Here is a 26,646-nt window from a genome sequence, read left to right on the forward strand (position 1 = left end):
AATAAGTCATTAAGATATTTGAAGCTTGACGTCAAGTTCTCAATAATATTTCGATCCGGATCGCCACGATGGACGGCAGAGGGGTTAACCACTCGGCCATTGGCGAGATTTAAATATAAATATTTAAGGGTAGACCACTGAAAATCATGAAAATTCTCCAAAACATTTTTATTGGTCATTTAATTTCTTTAGAATGAGAAAAATTCGCTCCGGCACCGGGGATCGAACCCGGGTCCTTGGTTCTACGTACCAAGCGCTCTGACCACTGAGCTACGCCGAATTCAATCCACAGCACCGGACCGCACTCTCCTCCTTCAATCTTTCCCTTTGTGGCGCCGGAGCGAATTTTTCTTCTCGAATATTAATTGTCAATATTACAGATGTTATTCTGTAGGGCAAATTAATAAAAAATCTATAATATTCTCATAGCTGCAGTGCATATATTTGTACAGATTACTGTTCACGTAACTGCGGAATCCCGGCCAAACAAGTCACTCAGCTGAGTGCGCTCCTAATATAATGGCAGTTGACACTGGTCATATACGTCAACATATATGCCTAACTTGGAGTCAGGCCACAAAGGGAAACATTGAAGGAGGAGGTTTCGGTCCGGTGCTGTGGATTGAATTCGGGGTAGCTCAGTGGTTAGAGCGCTTGGTACGTAGAACCAAGGCCCCGAGTTCCATCCCCGGCACCGGAGCGAATTTTTCTCCTCAAATATTAATTGTCAATATTACAGATATTATTCTGTATGACAAATTAATAAAAAATCTATAATATGCTTTAGAATGTATATTCTCATATCCCAAATGTATTTAGTTCAATTCTGATTACCAATATGTTTAAAATAATTTCAAGGGAAAAATTGTTCCGGGGCCGGGTATCGATCCCGGGACCTCTGGTCGAACGTACCAGCGCTCTATCACTGAGCTACCCGGGAACTCCACCCGACACCGTCCCAATTTTTCCCTTTATATCCACACAACTCGCGTGGGCTGACGAAACGCCAGAGACCCACGACGAGTGCACACAATCTCTGTGTGACTTGGAATTGTTTTTAATTAAGGCTGTAAGGGGGTATGACATTTAAAGATCTGTCAAAATTATTTTTCCATCAAAGAATTATTTTTTTTATAAATTTCTGATTACAAATCTAGTAACTTTTGTTCTAAAGTTGGCTCCCTGAAGTTGCTAGATTGATGTAGCGGAGAAGAATTTTAATGTACATAAATGTTCATTTTACTTTCAAATCCATTTTTCAGTAACTTTATTTTTCTTGATTCAGCACCAACTTTTGTATGCCAAATATTAATCAATATAGATTAAATTTTTACTGCAAATATTTATGAGTTAGCTTAGGGGAGAGTCGGGTAGTATCGGACATCGGGTAGTATCGGACAGTGCGTTTCTTTCATCTACCACCATATGGTAGTGCCTGAATGACATGGTTACGTTTCTCTATGCGACATCACAGAAACGTAACCATGTCAATCAGGTACTATCATCGTGTGGTAGATGAAAGAAACTCACTGTCCGATATTACCCGATGTCCGATACTACCCGACTCTCCCCTACATGTTTCTATGCATTTATTTTATTAATATTTTTTTCATGAATTATATAAAAAATAACGTTTAAAAATTTCAAAGAATTTTTTTCAAAGTGAATAAATGAGATTTTTCATTAAATGAATGTATAGCATCATCTTTCAGCATATCGATTCAACGTCTCTGGAATTCTCTCCCTGACCATGTCAGAGACTGTCGGACAATATCAAAATTCAAATTTAAATTGAAGAATCACATTCTAGTTCATGGCATTGCTTGTTGAACACCTGTCAGGTTGCGCAACTTCGGCTTAACCCATGACATATAATAAATATTGTAACTATGCTGTTGTAAAATGTACAATTAATGTGTAATGTATTTATATTATTATTATTACTATTATTATTATTATTATTATTATTATTATTATTATTATTATTATTATTATTATCATTGCTATCTATGTTTTTTTCCCTTGTATTAACTCGATGAGAGCTCGATAGTGTTCTTTTGATCCTGTTGACCCTCTATAGGGCTTTAATTTAATTTGTATTATTTTCATCAGTGTTTGTATTTTGTTTTTGTATTTATGTGTGCTATCTGGTAGGATGGAAGAGAAGGCCTTATGGCCTTAATCCTGTCAGATTAAATAAATAAATGTTAGAAATGCTTCCCTATGTCTTGTGAAGTTTAGTTAGTTGGTTATTTAACGACGCTGTATCAACTACTAGGTTATGTAGCGTCGATGAGATTAGTGATAGCGGATGGTATTTGGCTAGATGAGGTCGAGAATTCGCCATAGATTACCTGGCATTCACCTTACGGTTGGGGAAAACCTCCGAAAAAAACCCAACCAGGTAATCAGCCCAAGCAGGGATCGAACCCGCGCCCGAACGCAACTTTAGCTCGGCATGCTAGCGACTTAAGGGGAGGCAGAGGTGAATATTTCAAAATCCACAAAATTTATCCGATTTGTTTGAAATTGATCATGGATACTAAGTATGTTATTAGTAATGGACATACCAAGTTTTAACTTTCTAAGTACAATAGTTCTGTAAATATTAATAATTTTATAAAACTTTATATCGTTTGATATAAAATGCTCCATGCACCATATTGTAAGAAATTTTCAATATTTATTTTTAATTTATATGTTCAGAGAAGGTATATAAATAATGATAAGTATTAGTTTATTATGGGAATAACATAGTAATACAGTTATATTTGTTTTAATTTCATACTTTTAAGGGCACAAAATCAAAACTTAACATCGGAATATGAAAATAAAGATAATAAAAATAGAAAAAACCAAATTTTCATTTTTTCTTCAGTTTTGTTCGAAAATTTCACCTCTGCCTCCACTTAACCAACTGAGCCACGCCGGTGTTACGTCTTGTGAATGCAACCAAAAAAAAAAAAAGAATATTAAAAATTGAGATCTTTTACTAAAAACTTCGATTTGAAGATGTTTCTAAAAAGAATAAAAAAAAATTAAAAGCCAAAAACATTTGGTAGTTTAAAATTTTGATTTTGTTAATCCTTTATACAGAGTGTAACAACTTTAATGTTTAGAATTTCTGGAACATGTTCCCTGACACGTTCTACGTCGATTAAACCTAACATACCTATGTCCAAAGTTCTATAGGTTTGGAGTATTTGTACTCCAAAGTTAAATTTTTTAGTTTAATTTTATCGCTGAATACTGAAAGAAGTAACACCAATTTCCGAAAGTGGCATGTCTATGTCATTATTTTTATTATTACCATATTACATTTTAATATCAACTACTTGTGAGTATGAAAGAAGCAGTGCAAAGTTGAAAAAAAATGTCCTTAAGATTCCAAACACTGAACTTCTTGAAATTTGCCAATGGGCACGTGAAAATACCTGTGCACTAGGAATCCTACGATTTGGGAACCGTGCTTCATATGCCAAAACAGCTGCTGTTGCATTGCCATCACACAATCCATACACATGAACTATGTCGGCGTATTCCTGATGTGTGTACACAAAAGGCATGTTTTAATGGTCAAAACTCAATAAAAAGACTAGTCACAATACGGTTTATTTTTCTCACAACTGTTATTTTAAACTGTCTGTTTCGTTTCCTTAGCAACCTAAACAATTTTAATTTAATTTCTCTTAAAAGTAAAATTTCCTTCATTCACTGCTTTTTAAATGTTTCTTATGTATCTCTACTTAGTAATGCCATAAAATAGGCCTTGTATAAACGGTATAACGCTTGGAGCCGCAAGAAGTTCTATTTTTTCCAGCTCTGTTATCTCTGTAATCTCTCAATTTCGGATATAGGTATGTTAGGTTTAATCAACGTAGAACGTGTCAGGGAACATGTTCCAGAAATTCTAAACATTAAAGTCCACACCTGTGGAGTAACGGTCAGCGCGTCTGGCTGCGAAACCAGGTGGCCCGGGTTCGATTCCCGGTCGGTACAAGTTACCTGGTTGAGGTTTTTTCCGGGGTTTTCCCTCAACCCAATGTGAGCAAATGCTGGGTAACTTTCGGTGTTGGACCCCGGACTCATTTCACCGGCATTATCACCTTCATCTCATTCAGACGCTAAATAATCTAAGATGTTGATAAAGCGTCGTAAAATAACCTATTAAAATAAAAAAAATCTAAACATTAAAGTTGTTACACCCTGTATAGTAAACATGCTCTCAAAATATGGTTGAAAAACAAGTTATTAGGGAAAAAAGTTGTCAATTTTAGTGAAGTGTCCCCGTAAGGACGTGTCAGATAAATATCGTCGTTTGTAGATTGCAATCGCTATTGCCAATCGCCAAAGCCCTGTGTAAGGTGCACCGGGTACAGTTCCGTATTTGCATCACTGTCGGTTTCTGTGGAGATAAGAACTTGTAGGGTAGCTCTGCACGACACGAGACACGAGCTGCTCTCATGTTGACGTACGAGGGTGGGAGCTTCGCTCTGACGCTTCGCCGCCCGCTACTCAATTGTTTTGTGCAAGTCAATTTCCTATCTTGTTTCGCTTCATTATGTTTGTCGCGTATCGATTTAATATGCAGAAATGCAGCTCCCTCTTTTATTCAGCGTTTTCGAGTGCAACTGTCATTCAGTGTCCATGATTGTAACGTGGAATGTCGGAAAAGGTTTGCAATGATGCGGTCGTTATCCAAGTGCTCAGCTAACGGTTCGATTCCAGGAAAAGCGCTCTGGAGCGGGTTTTCTAGGAGTAAGTCCAAGTCAGCTTACTTCATACCCTAAGGGTGAAACCTAAGCATTTTTCCCCCATTACTACATATTTTAGTGGATTGTGGTGATTTTATAGATTGCAGGTTGAATTTTCTTTTGCCAACTTCGTTTCGAATTTCGATATTGACAAATACTACAAATGGTAGTTATTTTGTAACTGGTATGTTGGTAGCTGATTCAAACGTTGTCAGTACTGCAGTTCCATGGAATTAAAATTGTACTGGATTTCTGAGCCGGTTACTGGAAGCTAGTGAAATTTGAACATACTAATTAATTAATATCAGTATTAATATTAATACAAAATAGTTATTTTATGTGATGCGTTGTGATTATAATTCAAGACTGTAATTATGTAAGTTTTAGGAGTTAGTACTAATAATTTCATATGGTCGAACAAAATACATTTTTAGGTTAGGTCTCGCAAATCAAACCAATCAATTTCATATTGCCAGACAAAATACCTAACATGTTGATCTCTTTCTCGTATAGTTTGCCTACGAAAATATGTTATAAATTATTGAATTACTTAGAATAACCTTTCAACATACAGATGAAATGCGGTAAGTAAATAAATCATTCAGTACATAGGATTATGTGATATCTGATAATAGTTGGCAACACTGAAAATACGGCAATATTTGCTGTTTAGGAACTGTTCTTATGTAACCCTCACTATATATGAGGGTCACATAAAACAGTTCCTAAACAGCAAATATTTTCGTCTTGTCAATGTTGCCAACTGTTACAGATCTCACCATATGAAGTAAAATCACGATCGTCGCATTGTGGTAAATCGATAAGTAATATTTGCATTTGACTTCACCACACTCCAGACCTACTACGCATTCTATGAATCTTTATTTTAACTCTGGGATGCTCCTGCGTACAGAAACCCATACATTCACTTAGCTTTTTTTTAGATCCTTACTTACTTACTGGCTTTTAAGGAACCCGGAGGTTCAGTGCCGCCCTCACATAAGCCCGCCATCGGTCCCAATCCTGTGCAAGATTAATCCAGTCTCTATCATCTTATCCCACCTCCCTCAAATCCATTTTAATATTATCCTCCCATCTACGTCTCGGCCTCCCTAAAGGTCTTTTTCCCTCCGGTCTCCCAACTAACACTCTATATGCATTTCTGGATTCGCCCATACGTGCTATATGCCCTGCTCATCTCAAACGTCTGGATTTAATGTTCCTAATTATGTCAGGTGAAGAATACAATGCGTGCAGTTCTGCGTTGTGTAACTTTCTCCACTCTCCTGTAACTTCATCCCGCTTAGCCCCAAATATTTTCCTAAGCACCTTATTCTCAAACAACCTTAACCTATGTTCCTCTCTCAGAGTGAGAGTCCAAGTTTCACAACCATACAGAACAACCGGTGATATAACTGTTTTATAAATTCTAACTTTCAGATTTTTGGACAGCAGACTGGATGATAAGAGCTTCTCAACCGAATAATAACACGCATTTCCCATATTTATTCTGCGTTTAATTTCCTCCCGAGTGTCATTTATATTTGTTACTGTTGCTCCAAGATATTTGAATTTTTTCCACACATTTTTAGGTTAGGTCTCGCAAATCAAACCAATCAATTTCATATTGCCAGACGAAATACCTAACATGTTGTTCTCTTTCTCGTATAGTTTACCTACGAAACTGTGTTATAAATTATTGAATTATTTAGAATAACCTTTCAACATACAGATGAAGTACCGTCAACGCGGGCTACTTGGACCCTTAAGGTGTTACTTGAACCCAGAAGAAAAAAAATGTTTACTTACCATTGGAGTAACTTAGGTGAAAAAATTTGTAGAGATGAAAGTTTGCAGAGGAAAAAACCACAACTTTCGACACCAAACTGTTATTTTACATCGACGAAAACATTTTTTTCTTCTGGGTTCAAGTAACACCTTAAGGGTCCAAGTAGCCCGCTTTGACGGTACGGTAAGTAAATAAATCATTCAGTACATAGGATTATGTGATATCTGGTAACAGTTGGCAACACTGACAAGACGGCAATATTTGCTGTTTAGGAACTGTTCTTATGTAACCCTAACTATATATGAGGGTCACATAAAACAGTTCCTAAACAGCAAATATTGTCGTCTTGTCAGTGTTGCCAACTGTTACCAGATATCACCATATGAAGTAAAATAACGATCATCGCATTATGGTAAATCGATAAGTAATATTTGCATTTAACTTCCTTCTAGTTGATAGTTTTCGTATAGCACGCTTCAGACTTAACACGCATTCTGTGAATCTTTACTTGAACTCTGAGATGTTCCTGCGTACAGAAACCCATATACTCACTTAGCTTTTTAGATCTTTACCAGTGAAAATATTTAGTCTCATTAAGGAGAAATTTTCATGTCCAGGATGAGACTCGAACTCGGGATGTCATGAGTTATAGTCATGAATGGTGGACGGTTGATCACGAAGCCGTATGTTATAGAATCTGCTTATTATTTCGTCATTTTTAATAACACTGATAGATAACATCTCCTGTTGTTTATGCAACTAGCAGAGCCTTGGTGTATCTAAGGTTGACTGTATTCTTCGACTGCTGTTAGGAAAATATCGTATTCTACACTGCTGTTTCGCGTTCTACGGTATAGTCGCGTCACTGTCATTTCCGGCGTGACTCCTCCTCTTTGCTTACGCCTTAGAAAGTGAAGGCTCTATAAAGTCTAGGTAGGTAGTATCGTTCGCCATTTTTGTTCTTTGGTTGCAGAGCTACCAGGCGAGGAATCTATTTGCCGCACCGTTAAACATTATCATGTCGTAGTCCCTATGATAATAAATCAAACGCACTGTAATTGAGCAAATAATTGAGCGGCAAGTAACGTCCCCGTGTGCTTTCTGCAAATACCAACGAAAGAGCCAAAATGGCGGGCGATTATGTTAAGTATTTATCAGGCCTTAGGAAAACGCATAACATCATGAGCAGCGAATGACAAGATCCACACGTTTAAATGTAGGTGACCTGCAACGTGAGCGAAATAAGAGCGACGGGACATAGTCCATCGCAGTATTACAATTAAGACTACCCAGAAGATTCTTCTACAGTTATATTTGCATTTCCGAAATGGTTTATAGTACTCTTAATTAGGGATGTAGTTGTAAATAAAATAGGTGGCAGGACGCCCCGCGAAAAGTTTATTACTATTATTATTATTATTATTATTATTATTATTATTATTATTATTATTATTATTACTTTTCTAGAAAAACTTCTTCACTGAAATTTAATTATTATCTAAATAATGTACTAATTAACAGAACGTATTGCGTAAAAGATTTGGGAATATTCTTTGACAGTAAATTGTATTTTCATAGTCACGTTGATTACATTTACAATCACGCAATCAGAATGCTAGGAATAATACGGCCAACAACTTATTCTTTTTCCACGCCCGATTCTCTTTTAATGCTATACTATACATTGGTGCGATCGAAACTCGAATATGCATCTGTAGTTTGGAACTCGATTACAACTACGGACTCGGCTAAATTAGAAAATATACAAAGAAAATTTATATCCTTATGTTCATTCAGATTTCTGCCCATTAATTCCGGGTATAGTTATGAGAGAAAATGTGAATATTTTAATTGCCAAAATCTATATGCTAGACGCCATGAGCTAGATTATCTGTTCTTTTGTAAAGTTCTCAAAGGTGATATATCCTGTGACTCTTTCTTAAACAATATTACCTTACGTATTCCAACAAAAGATATGAGAGCCCACAAACTTTTCAATATTATAAATTTCACCAGTCTCCAGATGCATTAAAAATGTCAACATGCATGGCTGCGAATTCGATCCCTTCAATGTATAGACTTTGTTTGCTCTTGGCAACGATTTATCATTTATGTATTCTTTTAGGCATTATACTCAATTAACATTCTCTCATAGTATTCTTAGTTATCCATTCATCGTCATTATTGTAATTGTAATTATATTTATGTGTAATAATTATTTTTGTTTTATGTTTTTGTTATATTTGTGCTGAACTGTAATTGGCCACTGGCTGTTGTACAGCACATTAAATAAATAAATAAATAAATAAAATTATATTTTTATATAGGAATAATAATATATTATTATATAAGAATGTTAGGAATAATTCGGTCAATTACTTATTCTTTTTCAACACCTGACTCTCTTTTAATACTATACTATACATTAGTGAGATCGAAACTCGAATATGCATCTGTAGTTTGGAACTCTATTACTAGTTCTGATTCGGCTAAACTGGAAAATATTAATTTATTTCATTATGTTCGTACCGATTCCTGCCTAATAACTCTGAGTATAACTATGATAAAAAAATGCGAGTACTTTAAATGTCGAAGCCTGTATGCCAGACGTCATGATCTCGATTACTTATTCTTATGTAAGGTCCTTAAAGGTGACATTAATTGTCAATCTTTCTTAAACAGTGTCAGGCTTCGTATTCCTATGAAGGACATGAGACATCACAAACTCTTCTATATTAGAAATTGTAAATCTTCCTCGCCGGTCTCCAGATGTATTAAACGTGCTAACTTACATGTAGGCGATTTCGATCCATTCAATGTATAGAAGTATTAGAATATGGCAATGTCTTTGCTAATATTATTTGCATAATCCTTATACACAAATTGGTAGTACGAATGAACTCCTTTCCCTAATAATTTATAGTTTTACTCCTTGTAAATTAATTATTGTAATCTATGTTCTTTATTTTGTTGTTAACACTAGTATTTAATTTGTACCATAGTTGTTCATTTTGATATATTAATTGTATCACTTTGCTGGACTTTTATTGGCCAATGGCTGTTGTCCAGCACATAAATAAATAAATGAATGAATGAATAAATAAATGAATGAATAAATAAATGAATGAATGAATAAATGAATGAATGAATAAATAAATAAGTTATCTTTTGAAGATGTGGAAAAATTCAAATATCTTGGAGCAATATTAACAAATATAAATGATACTCGGAAGAAAATTAATCGCAGAATAAATATGAGAAATGCCTGTTATAGAGCCTTTGGTCCACTACGTTTCGTCCATTTTCTTTCTTGTCCATTGACACATTTGTCCATTTCATGATTCGTCCATTACGTTTTGTCCACTGACTATTTCGACCACTATGGTAAAAAAATAGATGATATGAAACATATTTCATTTGGTGAAAATGTAATTTCCTGTTCCTGTCCCCATATGATTTTCATTTCTTTGTAATTTATTAATGATTTTAAACTATTTAAATTGCTAAACATTTATAATTTTACCTATCAAAATAATTTATATTAATTTCGCCAATTTCTTGCCATTATCAATCTATTCCTAAACTGCTTACATTATTTTCTAATTATTTTATGCAATTTGACTTAGTTTTCATCGGTTGCAGGTATCTTAAACATCTTTTCAAGATATCATTTTCTTCTTTGTCTACGATATTACCCAAAATTTTAATTTTCCTAACTAATATTGTCCCCATTTCCAATCTGGCTGCTATCTGGATTCCATGGGATCCCCAAATATTTCTTACAATATTTAGGTCTTATTCTGTCTATATTTACTTATGATAAGTAATTTCCCCATATCTCAACACCAGTGGTGGCTCGTGATAAAATATTAGGCCTACGTGCGTTCACAATTTTGTGTTCCAAAACCGAAAATAATTTGGAATCGTACATTTAGCCTAATATGAAATGTCATGATTGCATGTTTCACTATCGAAATAAACCCTATATAAATTCAAAACATATAATAATAATAATAATAATAATAATAATAATAATAATAATAATAATAATAATAATAATAATAATAATGAAACCCAGTCTTTTTATTTCCAATTTTTCTTGGTAAGTCAGTTTACCCAGTTCTTTACTGTTCAAAATTGCTTGAACAGAGTTCATTGTTTACGTTTGTTAAAAATTAATACATACCACAGTGCTGTTATTTACAAAAGAGTGAGTTCAGTAATATATTTTGGTTCACAACACATTGATACACTATAGCCTATACCAGTACTGTAATCCCATTCGCATAGATTGATTACTATAAATACATGCCAGTAAATATTATACACTACCATACAAATACTTAAATTCATACCACTATAACATTCAGTCATCACGTGTTTGAAAGCCAAACCATGGATAAATATTTACCAAACTATCCTATTATGATAACACTAAAGTATAGTAATTCACAAACTACACTCTCGTAGCAGCACTGTACACACGTTCCGACAGTGAGAAATGCTGACACCTACAGGCTAAAATACAGACTATTAAATTTCCTCCTCGAGATATAGCACGTGAACGATAGTCATCGATGCACCTGACATCTGTTGGATAGATTCACTGTTCACTTAACTCTTTGTGCTCTTGACGAGTCATAAGCGGCCAGCGAAAGACAATTTTCTCCCGCGCATGCGTGTAATTCCTGCAACATCCTTGGAAAGAGCACGGCTTGTACGTGAACGCATGTTGCCAAATTTACATAAGAAATCTATGCAAGATGAGGGAAGTTTAAAATACTCGGTTCTGATATTATACATTTCCACTAAGTCAATACGGTTTTAAATAATAAACTAGTCGTGCATTAATGGAAACAAGGTGTTCACGTGCTCTTGTGCTCTTATTGACGCACCGCCACTGCTCAACACTATATAATACCTTTGCTTCAGTCATGGCTCTATAAATATCATTTAATCTTTTGCTATATATGTTGGGCCATTTATTTAAACATTTGTCTATTGCTGTTAGTGCTACGTTTCCATTATTTACGGTATTTTCATTTTGTTCTTTCCAATCTCCTTACTATCTAATATTACACCTAAATATATACAATAGCAATATATAATTTCTATTTTTCGTAACCGGTTGTGCACAACTCTATTATGCACTACAAAAATCTGTCATTTGATTAAAGATCTCTTGAAACGCATTTGAATAATGCTAGCATATGATTTTGAGCTAAGGAGTAAAACATGCAAATATGTTATAATCCGTCTTCCCCCCCCCCCACCCCAGTTATAACTATGCATGATTTGTCATTCTGAATTTCCAAAGTTATTACTTGATATTTTGATTTTTCATACCACTGCATTTCCATGATTGAATTACAGCAGCCGCCACTGCTAACAGCTTTAGTCATTGTATCGCTTAACATGAAAAAAGAGCGATCAAAAATATTATAGGATATATGTTATCTCCCTCTCTTTCTCTCGCTCACGATGCTCTTTTGTTGCAAGTTGTAAAATAATCCAATACAATCTTTATGAAGCTTTATAATTTATGTTTAACAGTGTGACAGTTTTACGTGTGTTATGCGAAAACCTGTGGCAGTATGATCGTAAAGAGTGTTTGGAATTTCGTGGAATAATGACACCTTTATTCAATGTTTATTTTAGCACTATAATATTATAATAGCAATATAATTTCATGTAATATTAATTTTTCTGTGTCTGTATTTTAATATCTCATTAGAGAAATTTGTAATGGTATTAAAGAAATCATTTCATAAGTTTCGCAGTAATACACGTTTTAATTGTTACTGATACCGGTACTGAGCTGTCTTTGTAATCTTAATTCCGTACAAGAACACTCCGCATGTAAACAAGTGCACGTATATGAAGACCTGATCGTTGCAGGACAAAGAACTTCTTTATGGAGGATAGCACACGATGTTAATTAGTTCCTTCTCTGTTATATGTTTTCGAAGTCTTAAGGAAAATTTGTTGTTTTTCTAAACACGAGAAGGAAATACGATATTTGAAGCAATTGGAAAACTAATGAAGGTTGTTTTTCTACGATCTGTAGTAAGGTTAGACAAAAATTAATTAATTCATAAAAAATTAAAATTAACGTTTACACACATACATCTTTATATTGACAATATGGAAGTAGGAATGTGGGTTTTAGATAGTGGGAAACAAAACAGTCACGTTTGAGACAGTGGGAAACAAAAGAATGCAAGTTATTCTTATTTACAGTTCCTATAGGTACGAAAATAAATAAATGAAGTCACAGTTCCTTTTTGTAAGTTTTAACGTGTACGAGAAATTGTATTACAAAATTGTACTGTTCATAATTATATTATGTATTTCAATAAAACAGGATATGTGTAGTTTTTGTAGTTTTTTTTCCATTTTAATTGAGTTTACTATACTTTTTGCAGTTTGATTAAAGCATTTATTATCTCGAAATCAATGGTATTTATTGAAATAAGAAATCTGTATCGAAATGATAACCTGTATCGAAATGAATGTCATTTCGATACAGATGATCATTGCATAATAACTTCATTTCAGTATGGTCGTAGAAAAAATTGATTTCTAACATTCAAATGACGAATTAAATACATTTCAGATTACTTGCTACCTCTTAATTATTACATTTTATGAATTTCAGATATAAGAGGTTGCAAGGTTGTATTTAATTCATCATTTGAATGTTAGAATTAACTTTTCTCTAATTAGCAATTTTTCATTGACACACTAATTCACGTACAATGTTATATATATGTTATATTTTAATTGGTTATTTAACGAAGTTGTATCAACTACTGGGTTATTTAGCTAACATTTTAATTGGTTATTTAACGACGTTGAATCAACTATTGGATTGTTTAGGTTATATTTCATTTGGTTATTTAACGATGTTGTATCAACTACTACATTATTTATGTTAAATTTAATTGGTTATTTAACAACGTTGCATCAACTACTGGATTATTTGTTATATTTAATTGATTATTTAACAACGTTGTATCAACTACTGGGTTGTTTATGTTATAATTTAATTAGATATTTTAACGACGTTGTATCAACTACTGGGTTGTTTATGTTATATTTTAATTGGTTATTTAACGACGTTGTATCAACTACTAGGTTGTTCAGGTTATAATTTAATTGGTTATTTCACAAAGTTGTAATTTAATTGGTTCTTTAACAACGTTGTATCAACTACTGGGTTGTTTAGGTTATAATTTAACTGGTTATTTAACGACTATGTATCAACTGCGATGTTATATAGGTAATATTTTAATTGGTTATTTAACAACGTTGTATCAACTGCGATGTAATCTAAGTCATATTTTAATTGGTTATTTAACGACTATGTATCAACTGCGATGATATCTAGGTAATATTTTAATTGGTTATTTAAAGACATTGTATCAACTGCAGTGTTAAGTAGGTCATATTTTAATTGGTTATTTAATCACATTGTATCAACTGCGATGTTATCTAGGTCATACTTTAATTGGTTATTTAAAGAAGTATCAACTGCGATTTGTCTAGGTCGTGTTTTAATTGGTTATTTGACGACATTGTATCAATTACTGGTTGTTTAGGTAATATTTTGATTGGTTTTATTTTAACGACCTTGTATCAACTGCGGTGTTCTTTAGGTCATATTCTAAAGGTTATTTAACGACGCTGTATCAACTGCTAGATTATTTAGTTTATATTTTAATTGGCTATTTAACAAAGTTGTATCAACTGCGATGTTATCTAAGTCATATTTAATTAGTTATTTAATGACGTTGTATCAACTGCGATTTGTCCAAGTTATGTTTTAATTGGTTATTTAACGAAGTTATATCAACTACGATGTTATTTCAGCTGGCTACGGACTGGAAGGTCCGGGGTTCGATCCCAGGTGGTGACAGGATTTTTTCTCGTTGCCAAACTTTCAGAACGGCCCCGAGGTTCACTCAGCCTCCTATAAAATTGAGTACCGGATCTTTCCCGGGGGTAAAAGGCGGTCAGAGCGTGGTGCCGACCACACCACCTCATTCTAGTGCCGAGGTCATGGAAAGCATGGGGCTCTACCTCCATGCCCCCCAAGTGCCTTCATGGCATGTTACGGGGATACCTTTACCTTTTTTACGATGTTATTTAGGTCATACTCTGAGATTATTGAACGACGTTGTATTAACTATTAGGTTATTTAGGTCATATTTTAATTTGTTATAGGCTTATAACAACGTTACATCAACTGCGATGTTATCCAAGTCATATTTTAATTGGTTATTTAACGCCGTTGTATCAACTGCGATGTTATTTAAGTCGTATATTAATTGGTTATTTGACGACGCTCATCAACTACTAGGTTATCTGGTGTCATATATTAATGAGTTATTTAATTAAGCTCCATTATCTATGAGGTTATCTAGATAGATTTTGATCGGTTATTTAACGACGCTGCACCAATTGCGAGGTTGTCTATCGTTGATTCAGTAAATGATAGCGAGAAGGTATTTGGCTAGATGAGGCCGAACGTTCGAAATGGAAGTACCTGACATTCGCCTTACAGTCTTAGGGAATCTCTGAAGAAAATCTCTACCAGATAATCTGACCGAAGGAGATTTGAACTCGCACCCGGTCGCAGTCCGCGATCAGTTTTTGATTTGAACAATAGTTCGAGATAAAATTATTATAATATAACGAAAATGTTACGAAGCGTACAAAACATATAGTGAGAGCGTGGTATCTTGTGATGTGACCGATATTTTTCAATACGGCAGAGTGGTATGCCATTACACGATCTGTCTGTCTCTCTCTTCCCCCCTTCTGAACGAGTAATCGAGACGGCATGGAATGGTCCATTATAGCTAGCACGTAAATGCGCATGGAGGCATGGATCCACATGCAGGTTATGTTGATATCGTGGCCATGCGCGTGTAAACAGCGATGCGTAGACCTGCGTCTGTTCACATGATGGGAGTGACATCACGTTACGCAATAAACAAGCTGAATGAAGGCAGGACAGCAGCGTATTGATCACGGGACTGTATCACCAACTTACGACTAAGAAAATTGAACAAACGCCCCCCGTATTTTGACTACAAGGAAGCCCCGGACCTGCGCCGTGGGGTGCTGCGGATTGCAGTACCGCCGTCGCCCGCGGCTGGCGCTCAGAGCGACTCTGACGTTCAGTGCGGTATCAGTCATGCTGTGTTCCTCTCGTGGCGATGGTGATGGAAGCCTTGGTGGATTGGTTTTTCGAAGGCCCCATCATCTTTCCAGAATTTGGTATATTTTATGCGACAACTACAACTACTACCACGGTAGGTCAGATTTTAAACAAGTCGACCATCTTGAATTGTGTGTAATGTGTTGTCAGGACGACCGTTTGAAGTGCCGCAAGAAAAGTTATTTTTTTTTTATGATTCCATTTAATATGATGTGTCGTGTGGTTGTGAATTTTCGATGGACAAGTAAAATGCTCCTAAGCGGAAGTCTCGTGTTAAAATACAAATATGTATCTGGCTTCCAAGACGTTAAGTCCATTGAAACCATGTCCATATGACTTACATCCTCTAATATTTTTGTCAATTTTCATTTATGTCACATTTTAAGTGCGTCCATTTTTTTGGGTCCATGACTGTTATGTCCACTTTTATTTAAGTCCACTTTCATTTATGCCCACTTTTTAAAGTCTACTTTTATTTAATACTGGATCAGCAATATTTTTAGCTTCCTGATTGTTTATCGAAACTATCGAAACGACTACCTTCTTTCGTCTATAGAGTAAATTGAGCCACAACCATGGATGAAGCAAAATTGATCCAGTCTAAAAAGAGAAAAACCTTTGCTATTGTATAAAAGTTTTTGTTATCATTCATACAGCAGTAATGGACAAAAGAGATAGGCCTACTGGAGATGTGAAAAGAGAGATGTGCTTGGCGGGCATATTAATGTGCGACACCATAGTAAAAGATCGTACCTACAAAATTTAAGTCGAGTAGAAGAGATTGTTCGGAATTATAACCACTGCAACGAAGAAGTATACACATCAGAACTTACCTCAAATCTATTAGATATCTGAAGCTGTATGAAGATGAACAGGCAGAAGAGATTGAGTAGGGAATTGAAGTAAATTTGTAGATGGACATAATGTAATGTATTTTACAGTCATATAGTGGACGTAAAAATGTGGACATAAAATTTATGTAACTGGATAAAAATAAAGTGGACATATACTTTATTGGACATATATTTATGGACATAGTGTAATGGACTTTTATGTAATGGACATAATAAAATGGACATTAAAATTGTGGACATTATAAAAAGGACCTAACGTCTGTGTTTCATCTTGTTCCAAACGAGTGGTTTTTAATTAAATATTTAAATATCCAATTTGTAAGACAGTGTACCGCAAATTTATGAGACTGAAAAAGGATACCCATTACTGTAGGAAATGTTGTTCTGAAATTGAAAACAGTTTGCACGAAAACTACAACTACACGACGTCAGTTTGGTAGTTAAACTTTTTTTTTGTCGTCAGTTATATTGATTTCATTAAAAACTATTATGCACATGCACGTGAAAACGTTTTTCTCTATATGATTCTCTATCTTCAGCATGAAATTATGAAAATGTGTGTGGCGAGATTTTAGCATTTCGACAAACAATATGCTTTTAAGTAAACCAATAGTTCAAACCAGAGTTTTACGCGTTTTTATCCTACATTTGTAGTTACAATACACCGAAAATTTGTTTGCTAATAATTTTTAATAAAAAAAACCGCCCTAAATAAGGGTTCGAATAGATCGGCCTACTAATCAATTCATAAAGAATTATCATGAAAACCAATTGTGTGACAAGTTGAAAAGAAAAAAGAAAGCATTAAGATAAATGCTATGAAAACATAGGAAATCATTTACAATAAAAGTTTGTTGGGTACAAATGATTACTAATTATAGCTAAGGATGATTTTAACACATGAGATCCTATGGCATCAATCGTTGCATCAGAAATTTTAAATTGTTTAAGTTGATTTAAAGTTTCTCGTGGGATCGTACCGCGGGCTAATACTGATTGATTTATAAAGTTATTTTTGTTCTAGAATCGCCTATATTTATAGAAGTAGAAACTACAACTACTAAGATAGGTCAGTCTGGTTGTTTTGAAAAATCGTACGTGACACTGAGTTACGTTCTTAGAAAGACAGAAAACTACAAAGAGTGTTATTTATGTCTAATGTATAAAAAGATTATTATTTTTATACGAGACGTATATTGTTCAACATCAAGATACAGAATAATGTGTTCAGAAGTTTTGACATCTAAGTTTCAAATGCTGCTAACTGGAAGCTTGTTGGAGAAATGGGTAACATTATGTATCATCCGGAAGGCGTAATTCAAATGAGAGAGTTTTGAGGTCAAAATGTACTGATCTAATACTACAGCTATTATGTACGATGGATAAAAATTCATTTTCACGAAAACATATAGATCTATCATTACAGAACCTTTATTTTTAACTATAATTTGGTATATTTTATTCAAAGATCGCTGTCACGATATAGCAGCAGTTCTTTTAAATAAGCCGCAGAGTAGGTTAAAATCACAATCTAGCTGGAAAAATATCATTCTACATTTTGTCTCTGTATACTGTAAACTCAAATCAGAAAAAAAAAAAAAACAATCGCTTTATGAACACACTATTGGTAATTAAAATAAAAGGTACTCATATACTGATTCTGAAGAGCTTTTCTTCTCAAGCATTAATTAAAATATCTCGTTACGAATCACCGAAGGCCACTTTTACTGGTCGTCACCTAAAATAAAAAAAAAAAAAAATTGGAAAAAGGCGCGCGTTCGTAGTTAAGCCGCAATATGGAGTTTAAAAATTTGTTTAAATCTCAGTACAAAAATGAATTAAAGATCGAAAATTTAATTTTAATTCAGTAATTTCAAACATTATTATTGGGGACAGTATTCTGACCCTAGGCATACGGAAGGTTAGCTGTTCATAGAATATATTGACGTGACGTCATATTTGATGCCTGTCACAGCAAATTGTTTATGCTGAAGTTGACGTTCTATTCTTGATTCAAAACTAGACCTCATAGACAGTTTACAACGCATTATAGTAATAAAGACTGGAATTACGATGATGTTCCCTACAATTTAATTATTTGTTCATTTATTTAGTTAATTTATCTTCACTGGCAGGTCGGCCTGGTTGGCGCAGTTGGTATAGCGCTGTGACCTTCTATGCCCGAGGTTGCGGGTTCGAACCCGGGCTAGGTCGATGGCATTTAAGTGTGCTTAAATGAGACAGGCTCATGTCACTAGATTTACTGAACTTCTGCGGGACAAAATTCCTACACACCGGCGACGCTGATATAACCTCAACAGTTGCGAGCGTCGTTAAATAAAACATAACATTTAAACATTTCACTGGCAGAGATAAGACCATAAGGCCTTCTCTTCCTCTCAACCAATATAAAAATGCATAGCAAATATAAATAACAATAATACAGAAAACGGATTATTATTATTATTATTATTATTATTATTATTATTATTATTATTATTATTATTATTATTATTATTATTATTATTATTATTAACAGCAAAATGTATATTAAGCTTATATGTTTAGTTACATGTAATTCAGAGTTACACAATTACAATTTAGTGTTAAATAAAACAATTTGTATCAAAGAAATGATATTTCATAATGAAGGAAATTTGGCATATTAAAATAAAAATCATATTCCATAAAAGCCATATTTGAAGAAAGATCATATTCTAGAAACAAAAAGCAATTTTTTTTAACAAGTCAAATGTCTCAAACCCCTTTATACACTATTTACAAAATAAGTAGGCTGTAGTAAAAAAGGTAAAAAAAAAAAGGTAAAGGTATCCCCGTAACATACCATGAAGGCACTTGGGGGGGGGGCATGGAGGTAGAGCCCCATGTTTTCGGCACTAGAATGAGGTGGTGTGGTCGGCACCACGCTCTGACCGCCTTTCACCCCCGGGAAAGACCCGGTACTCAATTTTATAGAAGGCTGAGTGAACATTGGGACCGTTCTGAAAGTTTGGCAACGAGAAAAAATCCTGTCACCATCTGGGATCGAACCCCGGACCTTCCAGTCCGTAGCCAGCTGCTCTAGTATAATGAAATAAAATCTTTCATTATAATACACTTGTAAATAATGTTTAATCAGTGTAGGCCTACATTCTTTATCATAGTGTAAATAATATAAATTGTAAATATTAGTGTAATTGTTACAGTGGTGTCCACACCTGTGGAGTAACGGTTAGCGCGTCTGGCCGCGAAACCAGGTGGCCCGGGTTCGATTCCCGGTCGTGGCAAGTTACCTGGTTGAGGTTTTTTCGGGGTTTTCCCTCAACCCAATATGAGCAAATGTTGGGTAACTTTAGATGCTGGATCCCGGACTCATTTCACCTGCATTATCACCTTCATCTCATTCAGACGCTAAATAACCTCAGATGTTGATAAAGCGTCGTAAAATAACCTACTAAAAAATGTTAGTGGTCTATGTTTTGTTCTGCCCAACTTGACCAAACAGATGTGCGTAAGCAGACAAGTACTCCACTTGCTACAAGCAGGCACTCAATCTTGTAGCCTCCTGGGGTAAAATGCGGTTCCTAATTATTATTACAGTACCTAACATGGAGAAAATTAATTAAACTTTATATAAACCAAAAGTACATGCATTTGGGCAGGTTTTCCATGTGTAATAAATATATTTTGCTTAAGCACAATACAGAACGATCTTTCCTTGCATCGCTCCAACGCACAACACGATACGGACCGACCGAGTGTTTATCAATAATTATAATTATAATCAACTTCGGCTTTGTATTTACTGTTATCGATCTTTCCGAATCCCTTTCTGCGTTGCGGATTTTTTAAATTCAGACATTTGGTTTGTGTTGACAGCCTAGAAACACTAACTTCAGTGATTTTGAAAAATAGTCTAAATTTTTTCCAGCTAGGCCAGCGGTGACCAAAGCGGGTGTCGTGTAATCACAGACATTCAAACGGGTACGAGGAGTTTCCTGTACATTGCTGTGTGTTTCATTCACGTACTGAAGGCAAGCAGTGGCGGTATCATGCAGTGGCGTAGCATGAAATTTTGAGCAGGGGAAGCTAACTCAAGTTGTCTTTCATGTACATATGAGAAAACGTATTACAAAAATATAGTCTTAAAATAAATAGTAGTCAATATCAAGTCAGCAGTCGAAGATTGGTTGGAACCTCGTAACACCAATAAGGCATGACCTCAAATGGTACGTAGTAAAATATGATTTCATGGTTTACACATATCTCTAATAAATAGACACGGTCATTTGTTTTTTAAATCGCACTTTTGTTCGTAAGTCAGTCTTGATAATAGAATTGTCCTAAAAATTCAAGTAAATTGGTGTCAGGAACTGTTATTTCACTCATTATTCATTATATCAGCCACAATGCACACTAGCACTTCAACTGAACAAACCCTCACGAAAGGGATAACTCGGAAACTTTGAATGTAAAAGCTAGCTTCTTCCGTGCCTTGCGACAAGGGTAGTTTAGTTACAAAGGGATGGAGAATCTGCGGGATGGGTTACACAGAAGAATGAGTGAAAGAAACCAGTCTGCTTGGAAGCTGGTGTGTACAGGCTTCTTGTTTACTGCTGCATCACAAATCATCCTGAGCTGCCGCATCACAATATTTAACGCATAAATATAAACTCTATTAAAATTAATAAATAATTTTTTTTTCATAAACGGCAGGTTTATTTTGAAATTATTATTAACTGGGGAAGCTGAGCTTTTTAGCTTACAGTGACGCTACGCCACTGGTATCATGTCGCTCTACAAACTCTGTCTCTACAAGCAGTAAGAGGTGGTTTCGTAAAGAATGAGAAGGGGAAATTTTTTGTTGTTCTGTCGGACAAAATGTAATATGTTTACTTTGCTCAACGGTTCAATTAAGAGTATATAGAAACATTAATTGCCACGGTGAATAATGTATTATTATTGTTATTGTTATTATTATTGTTATTATTATTATTGTTATTATTATTATTGTTATTATTATTATTGTTATTATTATTATTGTTAGTATTATTATTATTGTTAGTATTATTATTATTATTATTATTGTTATTATTATTATTGTTAGTATTATTATTATTATTGTTATTATTATTATTGTTATTATTATTATTATTATTATTGTTAGTATTATTATTATTATTGTTAGTATTATTATTGTTATTATTATTGTTATTATTATTATTATTATTATTATTATTATTATTATTATTATTATTATTATTATTATTATTACTGACCACTAAGTATGTGTTTCTATAATTCTTCTGTGCATGCATGAATATTGATATTTTTAGATCTTCTCCCTAGGAGGATGAAATTATTACGTTTTATCTCAATTTTAATCTTCTTAATCTTTACAATATGAGGATAACTATTTATTAGTTATTCATTTAATAATAATATTTCAGAAAAAACTGATTCAATATTATGTGCCAACGAACTGTTAAACGCCAGGAATTGACATGTCTTAAATCATAGCCAGGAAGAGAAAGATGAGATAAATAAATGTAAGGAAGTCAGCTACCTAATGGGGTTTGAAATATCTCGTGCTCTAAAGCCTTTTAATAGAACAGAATTTCTCAAAAGAGTAATGATTAAAATAGCTTAAATAACTTGTCCATAAGAAGTTTTTAATTTAAAAAAAAAACTACGAATTTCTCGACCAAGTATCGAGAGAAGAATTTAGAAAATTCCGATTATATTCAAGGGCAAGATTAAAGAAAGAAGCAAGAAAAATCGTATATTATTCACTGGCTCTTGATGACAGCAGTCATATTACTGATACAGCAAAGCTTGAGATTTTTTATCGGCGCAATTGATCAAGATGTTAGTACAGGAACCACCACTGGTTGTAGTTTACATGCCAAGTACCTTTCCTCCGTCTCCTTACTTCATAGGCTGTCTGTCGCATGTAATCACTGCAGCTCGAGTTTTGGTCACCGCTGAGCTAGATTGAAATCTGGCCCACTATGCATTGTAAAAAAGAATTAATTCGCAATCTATCTTCTAGTGTCTTGTTTTTAATTTGCAGAGAAAGTGTATGTGCACAATCCAATAACATTTCAATGAATTTCAGAAGTGCCTCGAGAATAGAAAAGACGTGATTAGTTATAAAAGATGGTTATTAAATTCCATTGCAAGATTTGAAATACGTGAATAGTGTGCCACCGTTTTCAAAACACAAAATATCGCAAAAATAAAGGGATTTGACAATAAGGACAAATACCTTACTATAATAATACCTGACAGCTAGCAGTTCTGCGTACGAACGACGCTGGTGCTGCTACCTACCTGCCGGTGTCGAGATACTCGCGGAACAAGCTGTAATCAACTGCAATGTATATTGTTGCTGGGCTAGTTAATAGTTTTATTAATTAGTGCTATGTTAAAATGTCAGGGTGCATATGTGCTGTTTATAATTGCTACAAAATTACAGCATTACAAATTGCTCCAAATCGTACTTTCGATTTCCGACAGTTCATAAGACGTGAGTCAACAAAATTCGTTGTTAGGCCTAATGTCTTTGTCTCTGTGTTGATAGAACAATAAAAATTATCTTTTTTATTTAGGTCTAATAAATGAATAGAAGTTAAAATATATTAAAAATTTTAAGATTCTAGCAAATTAAGTTTTATTGTTGTCTACATGCCTTTACTAATAATTATTACAATCATCAGAATGCTACCATTTTTATTTTTGCAGTTGTCAGCAATGGGTATATAAAGCATTATTGTAAATTCATTCCTAATGTCAGAACTGATTTTGTCTCACTAAAGCAAAGAAAACATATTAATAATAATTACGAAAAGTAATATGAAGTATGCAATATTCTCATAATATGCGGCTCTGATATAAGGTAATAATTTTACATTAAATACTATTCAACATTTCTTAAGTGTTTCATATATAATTCCACATTAGTAACTCACGTTTTAAACAATAGTCCGAATCCCGCTATGTTAATATTTGTATATGTGGACGTAATTCCATCCCGCTCCGCTAGATGTCAGGTCCGCGATATTTCGCACTCACGCCAATGCTACTATAGTCCCGTCGTTCTAATTTCCGGCAGCCAATCGCGTTGCAGGTCGGCTACATTTAAACGTGTGCGTCTTGTGATTCGCTGATTCATTTCTTAAGGCTCGATAAATACTTCATATAATCGCCCGCCATTTTAGCTCTTTCGATGGCGTTCGCAGAAAGCACACGAAGACGTTATTTGCCGCTCAATTATTTGCTGAATTACATTGCGTTTGATTTATTATCATAGGAGCTACGACATGATAATGTTTAACGGTGTGGCAAATACTGGGTGTTTAGTTCAAAGTGTGTCATGGCTCGCTGTATGCCGTCATGTGGCTAGCCGATGAGCCTAGAGAATTCAATCTTCCTACACTTCCGCAGAGGTGTATAACCTATGAGGCAGAGAAGTTGCCTAGCGAGTACGGCGTTCATTCTGAAGAGTACGTACCGATACGTACGGTAGCGCCAGTAGTGGCAGGAATGTAAACTGTTTGGAAATACGTACTGTCGGGATGCGGGGAGAGGTTTAAGACGATTACTTACATATTTGTTGACATTAACTTCGACGGTCAACATGGACACGGAGCATTTGATTTGTGTTGTGGAATGTTACCGTACGCAACCGATGATAACAAATACCCTGCGTACGACTTGCCGGCGCAAAACACAGTTCGAAAGAGGTTATGGTAGCACACAGACAGTACAGACCGCCATCTGTTGCTACGACGTTCAAGTTATACCGTACACGTTCTCAAGTTCAGATTGAAGAACGCCTTAAATAATAGGCAACTTCTCTGACATATAAGCTGAAACTCGCTTCAAATCGGTAACCCAACAACAGTGACGTCATGACACACTTTGAAATGAACACCCAGTAGATTCCTCGTATGGTAGCTCGGCAACGTAAGAACAAAAATGGCGAACGATACTACCTACCTAGACTTTATAGAGCCTTCACTTTCTAAGACGTAAGCAAAGAGGCGGAGTCACGCCGGAAATAACAGCGTCGGGACTATAGTATACAGCAGTCCGGTATTATTATAGTAAGGTATTTGACATAAGAGTTTTGTTAGTGGGTCAACTTGTCACTGATCTAACTCCTCATCAAAAGCTACTTAACCTTGTGACTGATAGCGGAGTTATTTGTCATTGGCAGTGGGTCAACTTGTCACTAATCTATCTCCTTATCAAACCTTGCCTAACCTTGTCGTTAGCAGTATGGTTACTTTCCTCTGATATCTGTTATGTCAACTTGTCATTAATCAAATCCTACCTCGTCACAAAGACGGTGGGACTGAATCAGAGTCCTCGTATTTCTAGGCCCCAATCTTATAGCATGTTTAATAAAACGGCTATTCTGTACGAGACGCGCACATGTCGGTTATGTATTTAAATTGTCATAAAACCATTATTTTTAGTAGCATGATACTCAAAATTTTAGGATTCATAGAATATAAATAATTTTTCTCTTTACTTGCTAGAATAGTTCACAATTCATGTTTCTATTTTGATAAGTCGGTTATTAAAGACAATAAATAATGTTAAAATGTTCAATCTTATGACTTACCAATTTAATATTAACATTTGTTAATACATGTTAAATATAAATAATGTATAAACGTTTTCGCCTTTTACGGCATCATCAGAGAGAATTTGCGTCTACGATATCTAAATTACATAGTGGAATTTTTGTTGTTTCTCAAAGTAAACCATCAAATTGGTTTATAATAAATAACGTAGTAAGTAATAATATGCAATAACGACGCACGAGTTTTATGTATTTAACTTGTTGGAAAAATTTTAGGTAGACTTATTTATGTGTTCTTCAGTATAAACTTCTAAATTTTTAACGTTAACAAAACAAAACAAAACAAAACAAAAAAATATATATATGTTAGATTTATGAACCGTTCACTAAAAATTAAGAATGAAGTTGGGCTGCATTATTTTCATGCACGTATTTTATTATTATTATTATTATTATTATTATTATTATTATTATTATTATTATTATTATTATTATTATTATTAGTGGCTTTAAGGAACCCGGAGTTTCATTGCCGCCCTCATATAAGCCCGCCATCGGTCCCTATCCTGAGCAAGATTAACCCATTCTCTACCATCATACCCCACGTCCCTCAAATTCGCTTTTACATTATCCTCCCATCTACGTCTCGGCCTCCCCAAAAGTCTTTTTCCCTCTGGTCTTCCAACTAACACTATATTTATGCATTTCTGAATTCGCCCATGTGTGCTACATGCCCTGCTCATCTCAAACGTCTCGATTTAATGTTCCTAATTATGTCAGGTTAAGAATACAGTGCTTGCAGTTCTGGGTTATGTAACTTTCTCCATTCCCCTGTAACTTCATCCCTCTCAGTCCCAAATATATTCCTAATTACCTTATTCTCAAACACTCTTAGCATCTGTTAAGTTCAAGTTTCAAAACCATAAAAAAAATACCGGTAATATAACTGTTTTATAAATTTTAACTTTCAGATTTTTTGAGAGCAGATTGATTGATAAAAGTTTCCCAACCGTATAATAATAGGTATTTTCATTATTTGTTCTGTGCTTAATTTCCTCCCGAGTGTCATTTATATTTGTTACTGTTGCTCCAAGATATTTCAACTTTTCCACCTCTTCAAAGGACAAATTTCCAATTATTATATTTCCATTTCGTACAATATTCTCGTCACGAATCAATCACATAGTTTGTCTTTTCAGGATTTACTTCCAAATCTATCTGTTTACTTGCTTCAAGTAAAATTTCCGTATTTTCCCTAATCGTTTGTAGATTTTCTCCTAACATATTCACGTCATCCGCATAGACAAGCAGCTGATTTAACCCGTTCAATGCCAAACCCTCTCTGTTCTCCTGGACTTTCAAATGGCATAGTCTAGATCAGCCGCGACGAAAATGCGATCATGCGCCGAGCCACTATGTAACCTGTAACG

At 34.5% G+C, this 26,646-nt stretch overlaps 1 protein-coding gene across 4 annotated transcripts in view; it reads left to right on the forward strand.

Annotated features, from left to right (window-relative positions):
- Larp4B (La-related protein 4B) overlaps window positions 1-26,646 on the forward strand; it is a 330,307-nt gene that overhangs the window by 43,858 nt on the left and 259,803 nt on the right. The window contains exon 1 of one of the 4 annotated variants that reach the window (XM_069844163.1): window positions 15,743-15,863. The exons of the other annotated variants lie outside the window; for them this stretch is intronic. Coding sequence (XP_069700264.1) covers window positions 15,768-15,863 — 96 coding nt within the window. The 5' untranslated portion in view covers window positions 15,743-15,767. Of the gene's footprint in view, window positions 1-15,742; window positions 15,864-26,646 lie in introns of those variants that run through there. 4 annotated transcript variants of the gene reach the window in all.

The sequence above is a fragment of the Periplaneta americana genome, chromosome 1 (genome assembly GCF_040183065.1).
Source record: "Periplaneta americana isolate PAMFEO1 chromosome 1, P.americana_PAMFEO1_priV1, whole genome shotgun sequence".
NCBI lineage: Eukaryota > Metazoa > Arthropoda > Insecta > Blattodea > Blattidae > Periplaneta > Periplaneta americana.